This window comes from Tympanuchus pallidicinctus, unplaced genomic scaffold (assembly GCF_026119805.1).
Source record: "Tympanuchus pallidicinctus isolate F22 unplaced genomic scaffold, pur_lepc_1.0 scaffold9, whole genome shotgun sequence".
In the NCBI taxonomy this organism is placed as follows: Eukaryota; Metazoa; Chordata; class Aves; order Galliformes; family Phasianidae; genus Tympanuchus; species Tympanuchus pallidicinctus.
Genome location: NW_026294813.1, coordinates 14,963,437 through 14,975,607, shown reverse-complemented (window position 1 = coordinate 14,975,607; position 12,171 = coordinate 14,963,437). Strand labels below are relative to the sequence as shown.

The 12,171-nt window shown below is 40.8% G+C and overlaps 1 protein-coding gene across 9 annotated transcripts in view; it reads left to right on the top strand.

The window, feature by feature from the left end:
• UNC13B (unc-13 homolog B) overlaps positions 1 to 12,171 on the top strand; it is a 205,622-nt gene that overhangs the window by 161,125 nt on the left and 32,326 nt on the right. For 5 of the 9 annotated variants that reach the window (XM_052670164.1, XM_052670161.1, XM_052670163.1 and 2 more), the window contains 6 exons: positions 2,340 to 2,466; positions 8,120 to 8,216; positions 8,984 to 9,127; positions 9,258 to 9,335; positions 10,308 to 10,385; positions 10,981 to 11,016. In XM_052670164.1, the coding sequence (XP_052526124.1) occupies positions 2,340 to 2,466; positions 8,120 to 8,216; positions 8,984 to 9,127; positions 9,258 to 9,335; positions 10,308 to 10,385; positions 10,981 to 11,016 (560 nt within the window). The remainder of the gene's footprint in view (positions 1 to 2,339; positions 2,467 to 8,119; positions 8,217 to 8,983; positions 9,128 to 9,257; positions 9,336 to 10,307; positions 10,386 to 10,980; positions 11,017 to 12,171) is intronic. The other 4 variants (XM_052670162.1, XM_052670165.1, XM_052670169.1 and 1 more) reach the window with 1 other exon arrangement.

Sequence of the window (12,171 nt, the reverse complement as noted above, 5' to 3'; positions counted from 1 at the left end):
CCTCCCTCCCTTCCTTCTTTCTCTCTCTCTCTCTTTCTCTCTTTCTCTCTCTCTTTCTTTCTCTCTTTCTCTCTCTCTTTCTCTCTTTCTACCTTTTTTTTTTTTTTTTGAGATTACATCTTTGTGGATCTGCTGAAAGTGAATTAGAAGAATTAAAAGGAAATCTGCATTATGCTGTTAAAGGGATTTGCAGGCAACTCACTGGAGTATTCCATTGCTTTGGGAGTTGACAGAGCTTGTAGAATAATTATGCATGAGAATTTCTTTGGTTTTTGTATTTTCAGTTGGATAATTCATAATTTATTTGGCCTTTCTTCTTGTGCGTGTTACAGAGGCTTCAAACGAAATGTAGAAGATTTTTGAATGTTTTGGTGCAGTTGCACAAATTTACATTTTTGTGAAAATAGATGATATTTGAGAAGAGCTTGCCTCTCCAGTAACTGCTAAGGAAGCTGTACCATGTTACATGATGAAGGCATAACTTCTGCAGATAATTGTCTTTAGCATGCGTTGCTCACATGTGCATATTGCTTGTACCAAAGTGCCAGATTTAGGCTATTCGAACATAAGAGAGAGGCCTGCACTTCTTAACGCAGTCAGATCCTGTTTACACATTATCAGCAGTGATGCCCTTTAAGAGTTATGCACCTACATAAAGATCTGCCAAGCTGCCTGTAAGTAGATATGGGGTGGCTTGGGAGAAAGCATGGGGGTGCTTTTGGGAGAACTTAACAAGCAGGATAAAAATGGGACTTGTGGGCTGATCAGAGGTAGGAGTCAACAGCTGAGAGACGGTAGTGTGAATATAGGCTGTGAAGGTCCTTGAGGGCAAAGATGTGGAACTTGTGTTTCTTGAGAGAGAGAATGGTGAACAGTGGTCCAAGGAGATTATGTCTGTGAAACACAAGCTGAATAAGGCAAGCACTTTGGCAGTTCAAGAGATGAGTTGATCTGTGGAAGTATGTGTGTTACACAGAGAGGGACTGTGTTGTCCAGGCATAATGTGTGTGCAAGGACCTAAGGAAGCTTGGCAAGAGAAAGAAGCTCAGCTCAGGTAGATAGATGTATATGGGTTGCTTCAGTGCATTGCACTCAGAAGGGCAGTACATGTTAGAAAGCAGTTCTCTTCTGAAAGACAAGTGCAATGAACTTCTCCAGGCCGAGTTTGGTGGCCCTGCTAGGCAGGGGGGTTGGAACTACATGATCCTTGAGGTCCCTTCCAACCCGGGTGATTCTGTGATTCTGTGATCTGTGATTCTGTGAGTTCAGATAATCTTCCAGCTCGTGTGTAGTTTCTCTTGTGCTGAAGACCTAGGAGTGGCAGCTGACTTGCTTACCTGCCATACACATGGTGATGAGACCCTTCAGGCACAATCCTGTGCATGTGCAGACAGTTCGAGTACTGTGTGACCAAACAAACTCTTTTGGGTTGTGCAGACAGCATTCAAACGCATTGTTGGAAAGGTAACTTGTTTGTGGAGGGGTAAGGTTAAATAATAACAGCTAATGGAGACCAAGCTTGTGGTGAGGAGTTGTCTGCACCAAGACCAGAAGGAAATGCAGGGCAATGAAATAACATGCTGTTACTGCTTTCTGTGATACCAGAGAACAATTTATGGCCATACTGTGGGTATGAAATGGAGTATTTGGGGGTACATTTGGTGTAGGAAAGAAAAAGGCCTTTCCTACAACATTCCTTGCCCCACTGGGAATTCAGCTATAGATAAAGCTGATCAGATTAGCTCTGATCACCACTGACTCCACATCTATTGCTTCTCAGTGTCATAATGCAGGTTAGATGCATGCAGGAGAGGATTTCAGAGTTCTAGTGAAAATACTTGAGAGGACTTGTGTAGAATTTCACAACTTGTCTGGACTACCTTGTGATTTATATTTTCAAACTCTGAAGAACTGTATTCTTTCTACTATTGCCTCTTGGGGAATGTAGTTAAGATATTTGTATTGCCCTTATTTATATTCAAGAATGAACAGATTTGCTATTCCAGATTTATTTCCTGCATAGATAAAATCTGGACTGTCATATGTTAAATGGGAAGGCCATAAGAGACTGCTCTCTTTTTATTGCTTTGACAACCAAAAAGTCTTACACAAATGAATGGATTAAGAGGAACCACACAAACAGGCTCCTGAGCCTCGCTGGTCAACCATTGAGAACCCCTGTTCTTTGCCAAATCCTGTGCTGTGAAGATTTTATGGCTCTGTAGGTGCTTCATCCTGAAAACCACTGCGTACTGCTGACATGTTTTATAAGACCTTCCTGTCCCTGACACAGTGATAATGGTAAAAGGAGACCTAACTGCCTTTCTCCTTCCTCACAGAGCATGAGAAACACAGACTGTGTAAGAGTGCGGACTATATGAATTTACACTTCAAAGTGAAGTGGCTGTACAACGAATATGTTCGTGATCTGCCTGCCTTCAGGGGAAAAGTGCCTGAATATCCAGCGTGAGTGTGCTCTACCTCCTATAGCATATCCCCAATATACCTCTTCCTTGGTTATCACACATTTGGTTCACCTATGGCTGCCTGTACATAAATATACCATTTATTCATTCCTTCTTCTCTGTGTTTATGTGTATCTTTGTTCCCCTTCCTTGGTGTTCTGTGCTCCTGTTCTTGAAACAAATAAATACCTTATTGTAGAACCTCTTCCAGAAATCTCAGAAGGCTTAGCAGTGATATGGACAATCTTTCAAGCCATTTTGTATTTACAATGTTGATCCTTGAACCAGACTTTTAGACAGGTGCTAATGTTCTAGTATTAGTAGATACAGCTTTATCTACTATATGTATTTATATATATGTACTGTATGTATATTTCTCTGTGTAAATGTTACACAAATATGCACAAACACACCAGCATTTGTGAGAAATGGAAATGCTTTTGTTTTTTTGGTAAGACTGGGTGGTTCAGTTGGAAACACATAAACTTGTTCTTAAGCTCTAAGCAATTGTTCACAAGTTCTATTTAACTTTAAAAGAGAAGCAGTAGATTTCAACTCTGGAGAAAATTTGATCCTTTCATGATCAACCAAGGAAGAATACTGTAGCTGAAGGTCTTCCCCTGCTTTAAAGCAGAAGCAGGTAGGTTGTTTCTGATCAATGTTTGTCTAACAATTTTTCAGAAGCTTGCAATTACAATTATTCCACATTTTACTGTTATCCCTCTGGTGGTTTTGGGAGGTTTAACACACTCCACCTCCTCTCCTCCAAACCTTTCTTGCTTCAGTTGGCGCTTGTTTTATCCTTTTCTCCCAGCCTGGATGTGAAAAACAAACTTCTCCTCTTTTACAAAATGTTTCTCATGTCCTTTCCCAGTCTTCTGCCTATTCTCTTATGTTCCTATCCTTCCCTGTAAGTGAGATTTACTCACACCTCTTCATCTTGTCTGTGTCTATACATAAACCACCTAGACTTAGACACTGATGTTTCTTCTAGACCTTGCCTTGCCTTGCAGGCATTACTGCTGTTTTCACATGCTAGTATGGTAGCAGCCTTTTTTTCTTTTCTTTCTTCACTACCACCATTGACCAGCGATGTTTCCAGTTGGTCACAAGCCAAGCCCTCAACAGCTTCCTACTTTGTTTTTCTTCCCATCTTTACAGCTGTCCAAATGCAGCACTTTGCACTTGCACTCTTTAAAGAACATCTTGCTTGTTCTGTTTCCAGTTTGGCGTTTTGAATTCTTTCTTCATCCTCCACTGCACACAGTGCCTTGAGCCTGGCATTATCTGTGTGCTAATAAGACTTCAGGCAGTTGGTGTAATTGGCTGGCTTGGGCCACGGGTCTTGCTTAGCAAATCAGTTCAGTGAGAGGCATTAATTCAGTGAATAGGGTGCTGGAGTAACAGTCTCAGTAGCTTGGTTCCTTTTGTACCACTGAGTCATTGCAGTCCTGGGCAAGTCATCACATTTTCTTAATCTCCTTCTTCTCCTGTGTAATCAGGATAATGATGTTCAGTTTTGTTTTGCAGTCTTCTGCAGAATTGTTCTGCTCTTCTGACTTTCGTATACATGAGCACTGGAGCTCATGTACTTGTGCAGACACTGGTCTCCCTTGTTACCTCACACTCATGTTTTAGTACAGTAGCCACATTATCAAGCACAAGAGTTGTTTACTTCAACAATGACCTTCACTTGTTTTGAAATATACCTTTCATATCAATTACAGCAACCCTTTAATTTGCTTCATCACAAACATTTTTGATCTTCACAGAATCCCAGAATAAGTTGGTTGGAAGGGACCTCTGCATCCATCTGATCCAATCCCTGCTCCAACAGAGCAGGGTGTCCGGGCCCATGTCGAGGTGGCTTCTGAAGTTCTCCAAGGAGAGATTCCTCAGTATCTCTGGGCAACCTGTCCCAGTGCTCCATCATCCATGCAACAAAGAAGCGCTTATGTTTCTTTAAACAGCCTTAAAGCTTTCTTAAATAAAGGTCCATGTGTCATGTATGCCCGCCAGTAAACTCAGATAAAGATGAATTGCCTCAGTCCAAAGAATAGCAGCGGTTATCCAAAAACCTGCATTTCTTGTTGAAACTAAGCAAAACCACATTTTTTATATCCTTGGGCTATTACTGTGGAAAGTAAAGGCTCTGAAGCATTGTAGGTTTTATATTCCCTTTATTTTCTGAAATTCAGCAGCAGTTTCTGAAAATGAAGCAGCAACATAGCTGAGAGTGCATCTTCAGAACTTCCTTTTTCACTTTTTGTATGCCAACTGAAAACTGTGAAGCGTCCAAAAACAAAACAAACCACGCAGCTAGCTTTTCAGGTATGCAAAGAAGTGTTGTTTTATAACTGATGTTAGCAAGCAGCTAGTGTTGTAGCTGTACTGGAAACTACCTCCTCTGGTAGTGGTGGTGGAAGGCATTCCTGTCTCTGAAATCCTCTCTTATTCTTCTGGCTTACTATCAAACACAATGTTTTCTTATTGTACTCTTTGAAATCCTGCCTGCCTTCTTGTCTCTGCACTTGCCAGTGCCCACTGAATGTCCGCGGAGTATGCACATGCATCAGAACAGCAAACAAGCAAGTTTAGCTCACCTGTGAAGCATGAGACCATGGCCACAAGGCTCATGGCCAAGCTGTAATTGCAGCCTTTTGTACTGCATTACTATTGTGCAACCAGAAGGCAAACTTTCATTCAGTCACAAAGCACAAAGCACTGCCTCTCCATGCAGATAGAACTGAGGGGTTTTCTATGCAAACAGTATTTGGAGAGGTTGGCTGTACAATCTCCAGTCACGCTATGCTGGCCCCTGTAAGCACAGAATGTGATAAAAGCACCACGAGCCTCTGCCCTGTGTGCTGGTGTGTGAGTCATTATGGGGTTTTCTTCTTGATCAATAATTGAAGCAGACAAGAGGAAGAAGAAATTTGCTGTATAACAACATTTTGGAGCTATTTCTGCATGAAATTGAATTATTTTTATTAGTTTCTGTGATAGATTATTTTGAACATCTTTCTGGATACATTGTCTTTGTGATCCCCGGAGTCCCTCCTCACTTGCTCTGCAGTCCAAGAACCAATAGTTAGGGGTTATTAGCCTAAGATAACTCTACGTTTGCGTTACAGCTCAGAGCACATTCTGGCTCTGACTGTGCCCAGGAACCAGAAGAATTTATTAGATGATTTCTAACTCTTGTGTTCTACTACCGGCCTGCAAAAGGCAAAGCTCGGACTGGATTTACAAATGTAGATACAGAATTTTCTGACCTTACCTAGTGATTCATTTTGCACTTGAACATTCATATTAAACCTCTTTCTGTAAGTAGAGATTTTTTTTTTTCCTTCTAATTTTTCCTGTCCAAAACACCCTGACATACTGTACATTTTCCTTACTACCTTTGTCTAGACAATTTGGTAAGACTGTGCAGTTCATTTGATATGACAGTGTACGGTAGCCATAAAAATGTGCAGTGTCTATTCTCAACAAAGAATGGTCCTTTCTTATGGATATGGTGCAATCACCAAGGGTGAATGATAGCCAGGAAGTAGTTTCACTTCTCAGAAGCAAAATGGTGGCTTCTGTCACAGACAAGTAATCCTCTCTGTACACTGAGCTATGTGATGTGAAGCGCCAACTGTCTCAGAGCTCTGAAAGTGGTAGAAGATGTGTTCTTGCTTCCTTCTAAACTGCTCAGTTCTCTTCAGAGGATTGATCTGTACCTTCAAAGTACACTATTGGAATTAAAAGCTGAATGTTGAAAGCACAAGAAAATTGCAGTAAGCTCCCACAAATACTGAAAAAGAGCTTAAACAGCCATTTAAAAGGAAGTTTTTGAAAAGATGGAAAGCTCATATGTCTGTGACATCATTGCACTGCTGCTGTCTCTGCTAATGGTGCTGCATGGACAGGTTGCTATTGGTTGTAACTGTCTGTTACAATTTCCTGTATTAGCATTGATGTGCTTCATGTTTCAAGGCGTAGAGAGTATTTAAGGGTATCTAGTATGCTGTGCTTATGAATTTGCTCTTGATCTCTGTCTGGCACATGCTTTCATGTTCTTTGCAAACTCGGCCCATAATTAGCACAATCTGTATGAAAACAGCAGCTTGTTTCGAGGAGGTTGTGCTCTGTGAAGCTCATGTTGCAATTTTTTGTATGGACTGAAATCATATATGGGCACTTTTTCCCTGTTTTGTGAATACTGTTTGCTAATACTGGAAATTAAGATTTGCTTCTGCTGCAGTGAGTTGGCAGTTGCACACTATCTGCCCTAGACAAATGTTTAAGCAAAGCCTTAAGTGCTGTATTTTATTTTTTATTTTATTTTTTATTTATGTATTTTATTAAGTGCTGAAACACAAGCAAGAAAAATCCTTCCCCTTGAACTATATGGATATGTCCCACAGTGCAGAGAACAGATTGATGATGAACGCTAAAACCCCACTGCTGAAGATGCTTTGCACCTTCTCAAACAGTTGACAGTATTTTAACCAAGATTGTGTATAAGTCTCTTATTAGTGGAATTTGTAATTCCAGATGCCAGTTCTCCCCAAGCAGTAAAAGCTTGTGTAAAGCTTTACACAAAAAAGCTTTAGAGTGTAAAGCTTCTCTCCAAGATTCAGCAGTTTCAGTAGATTCCTGGACTGTGGTCCTACATTTAGCTTACATTTCCAAGTGAGGAGAAGGTAGAGACAAACATTATTGCCCTACTTGAAGAGCTGCCTGTCTCAGGGACTCATCCCTGCTCCAAGGCTGTCATCCCTGCATCCAAGGATGTCAGTGCTTCTGTATGAACCAGTTTGTTCATCTGTAGAGAAAAAACAATAAAAACCTGCTAATAGGGCTGGCTAGCTTCCTGCAAGCCTTCTACACTTAGAGGTACTCTGAAGTATCTTCACAGGGCCATTAGCAGGCCAAAAAACAGGAAGATATTCTAGAGAAGGCGTGGAGAAGAATATTTCTAGCCTTGATTTTCCCTCATGGCAGTCAAGAAATATATTTGTATCTGCAGATAAAGGGGTGGAAGGGCCCTGAAGAGGGGGCTTTTCTTCCACCTGTACTCATTTGTGTCTCTTGTGTGAAGGATGGCAGGCCCCAAATGGGCAGTAGGATGGTGTGTTTCCTTGTTGCCATACACAGGTTGTGGGTACAGACATCTTCCTTGTACTGTCTGGCATATGGGTGAAAGGAGAATAAAATGCAATAAAAGTGTTCTGAGAGGATAACAAGTTGAAGAAGTTCCTCATGAGGAAGGGTACCAAGGAAGAAGAAAAAAAGGAGAATGATGAAAAAGAAAAAAAGAAAGGTAGGGAGGAACAACAGTCTACAGAGGCTGGACTGTCTTCTGCGGGTCTGGTCCAGGTAGTTTGTAGAAATAGGAGTGTTTTCAGGAACTTTAATGGTACATGCACACAACAATATTCAGAAAACTAACAGCAGCAAGCTTTCACAATGCTTGCTGAAAAAACACCTCTGTCTGTCAGTAAGCTAGGAAAGCAAGGAAGGGAAAGTACTATTCTGAGGGCATTTAGTTCGTTTAAACACTTAACTGAATGCTGCAGGGAAAGTCATGTCCCTCGTGTGAAGTTGGGTTGGAATGCTCTGTTTCTTGCTGTAGCTTACTGTCTCTCCTGTTTCTCCTGCAGGTGGTTTGAGCAGTTTGTGATGCAGTGGCTGGATGAAAATGAAGATGTTTCCTTAGAGTTCCTGCATGGTGCTCTGGAGAGAGATAAGAAAGATGGGGTATGTAGGTTGCTCTGTGTGAAGGATTCAGTGCTGCATACTCAAGTGCCCAGAACCAAATAACACTGTAAATTCACTTATTATGCAAATGGAAGATGCAGCCCTTTTTGCATGCTGAACTACTGGGGAAACTTGTTCTTTGTAGGACTTTTGTATATAAGATGTTGTTTAATAGCAAGATGCTTTTCATTCATTTGTGTTTTGTTCTCTTCTGGTTAATCTGTCAACCAGTGGATTGGTGTTCTCTCTTCTCTTTGTATTTGTGAGATACATAATTGAAACAAAAGGCACACTGCATGTGCTTAGTCATGCAGTGAGAATGTAACCTTAATCCACAGACAGAGAATCTTAGTTTGCCAAGTATTCCCAATGGAGAACAAGAACAATCCAGTTTTAGTGACTCTTGGTGATGTAGACTGTGATGCTAATATAGATATTCCCTTTATATCTTAAGAAAATGTAAAAAGAACTCTGTTTTCTTTTACTTTCCTTGTTAACTGACAGGCAAGCTGTGCATCTCAGCATCATGCTATGTTTCCTAATGCTTATCTTGTCATAGTTGATGAATGACAGTGAACTATGGCCCTAACAGAGTTGTCTGTTTTGCTTCTCTAGGCCTTTTCAAGAACTTTTGACTAATTCTGAGGGATTGGTGATTTTTGGTATAGTTGTCTTGCCTCCAGTACTGCAGATGACAGAGACTCACATGAATTTGGTGTCTTTTGGATCTTTCCATTTGAAAGTGACTCTTTGTATTTCTGCTTTAGTTCCAGCAAACATCTGAGCACGCTCTATTCTCTTGCTCAGTGGTGGATGTCTTCACCCAACTAAATCAGAGCTTTGAGATCATTAAGAAGTTGGAGTGCCCAGACCCTGTCATTGTTGCTCATTATAATAGGAGGTTTGCTAAGGTAATACCCTCAACATCCAGATGTTTGTCTACCCTTAGTGGATGCAAAACCGTGTTGTCTTGGGTTTTGATTTTATTTCCTGGAGATCCCTTGTGTTGCTTAGAGGAGCATGCACACCTTGTCTTCACAGACTATTGGGAAAGTGCTGATGCAGTATGCTGACATCCTCTCCAAGAGCTTCCAGTCCTACTGTTCCAAGGAGAAACTGGTGAGTCATGCTGGATTTCATTTCCACTTATGGGAATCACATAACTGTTCTGATGAAAAAAGATTCATACTGAGTACTTGACCTCATTGACAGTGTAGCATTGCTTTTATCCTAAACATTTGTGGATTGAGTTCTGGCTTGGCTTTAAAGTAGAGTAAGGTGAAGGCGATCTGCAGAGTCACTTTAATTACTACTCTTCCTATCTGAGCCATACATCACAGAGATGATAAAAAAAAGGAAAGGGGGGAAATGGAACAAGTCGCTCCCCAGATTTGGTACGGAGCAGCACTTATGGTTTACTCTTGCATTCATCCAAGTATCTTGCTGTGCAATCTGAAATTAAGTATAATTCAGAATATTAAATCAAACAAACAAGCAACAAAGAATAAGCAAGTACTTGTCAACCCTGGACATGTCCCATGGTGTGATTTCTACCTCACACACAGGCACTAGGGAATGTAACTGCAGAGGATAGGGCTATTGCTAAGGCTCCCTTGCGTGTTGCTCTCAGACTTGTATTGGCAGAACCCAGCCAAGCTTCAAAGTAGCTCTGGCTGACAGTTCCCCTTTTGGGATTTACACCATTCAAGATAGTACAGTGCAGCATTAAGAGGCTGAAAGCAATACAGTAGAGCTTGGCAGGAGCAGTGGAGGGAGTCAAACATTTTCCTGACAGGGATTTTTTATCAGCTTGTTCTGTCTGTGATAAAGCTAAGAGGGAAAATACAAAGGTGAAGAACTCTTTGATCTGGGGTTTCTGGAACTGACCATCTCATTTCAAACTACAGAAAATAGGGCTTTATTTTTTTTTAGGGTTGAATGCTGAAAATTTTTCTGCTTTCCCTATTATTTCACTGTGAGAATCTGAGATTCGGTGGCACCTGAGGGAGGGTGCTAAGGCACAAACTGTACCACTGTTGAAAATATATTGGCACCCTGAGCCATGACAGACACCTGCTTTTGTCCCACCAGCCCTGCATCCTGATGAATAACATCCAGCAGCTGAGAGTGCAGCTAGAGAAGATGTTTGAAGCAATGGGTGGTAAAGAGGTAAGAGTGCTAAGAGACTGAGCATTACTCATTCTTACTGTGCTGCTAGTTAACAGGTTATTTGCATCATACTGTACATGCAGGCTGTAGTCATAAGGAGAGCCCTGTGACACCTGGCACTGTAGCAAGTATGAGGGGGACAGCCTGCCTGAGGACTCTTCTTCTATATCTTTTGTAAGATGTAGGAGCAAATGTTTCAGGGCACAGAGCAGCACGGAGGAGGAAAGAACAGGGTATATACTGTGCTTATATGGGCTAAATGTGGGCATGGCTGGTGGTTTCACAACTCTGAAGACAGATATGTCTGAGAACTGTAGACATCAAGACCTTTCACATGGCATATAAATGTGGAATGGTACCTCTGGCATTAAATGTCCAATATCTAATGTATGCAGACAAACAAATCTATGAGTTCTGAACTGGTAGAATACTCAGATGTGTCCATGAATGTAAATACCTTTCTTAGTTTTTGTTCTTTGTTCTTGTACAGCCATTTGTACAGAAATAAGACTTTTCTCTTCTGAATCACTGTTTCTGCTATGATGTAATCAGTGTATTTTGTTTTGTTTTCTTTTCTTTTTCATTGCTTTTCAAGACTCAGGAAGCTGAAGAAAAGGCTGCTGATTCTGATGTTAGGAAAAAATAGTTTTCAAAGCCTAAGTGCTATTTTCTTTGGTTGTGTTGTGGTAGAATTGTGCTGTGAGCTGTATGCCAAGAGGAAAGTTCACTTCGCTGATGGGCAGCTCAGTTTTTGCTTGCATGCTGTTTCAAATCTTTCTGATGTTTAGTGGCAGAATTCTAAGAAGTTGCAAAAATCTCAGTAAAAAGATCTATCCCATGGTGCAAGGGAAACTGCTTTTATTCTTTCACATGTGATCTCAACAATCTTAATTTCTTACCTCTACATCAAGAAATAAAATAATATATGCTCCTCATTGCAATAACAGTGGTAACTAAACACTTTTTTCTTCAGGAAAAAATAATGGAATTAGATGAAAAAAATGGAGAGGAACTCCAACTGTGAGTGATAAAACATGTAGGATAAAAACTGACAAACATGCTAGGGAGCTGTTTTTTGGAAGTGGCCTTTTTTCTTCTCCTTTCAAATGCTGCTTTCCACTTCATTAGGCTGCCACTGATTACCAGAAGCATCTTGTGCTGTGCTAGGTGCCTGAGTTGTTTGCTTTCCTTAGGGATTTTCCTCGTGGTGACTAAGTAGTGCTTTGCTTTTTGAAATCTGCTAGATCCTTTGTTTTGAGGGAGTAAACAGATCTGCAGTTGGAGTAGTCCTTTTTCTGATGCAGATTGACCAGTGTGAACTGGTGAGACACCTGCTTTGGAAATGTAGCATGTCAACAAGCATGCTGTCATTTTCTTGCTTCAGGGCTCACCTGTAGGCACCATGCAGTGTAATGGCATAACATGAAAGGGAAGTGCTTACTTGGTACTATCTCATGGAATTTGAGTCCTGAATACAGTGCCTTCCTATTCTTTTTTTTTTTTTTCTGCATGTGGGGAATATTTTTTTTGTCCTCACTTCTCATATTCTTTCCCAACCTGTACTACTCAGAAGGTAAAAAACTGCAAACAATTGTCTCTTGGTTTCATATGTGACATTGTGTGATCCTGGAACATTACTAGTTGGGAAGGTCAGGACATCAGTGCATCAGAGACCTCTCTGCAGAATGTCTCTCTTTGTCTCTGCTTGAGATCCCAAGGAACATACACATAGATTTTTAGTTCATAGGAAAAAGTATTTTAGATTACTTTTAGCATTCATCATTAA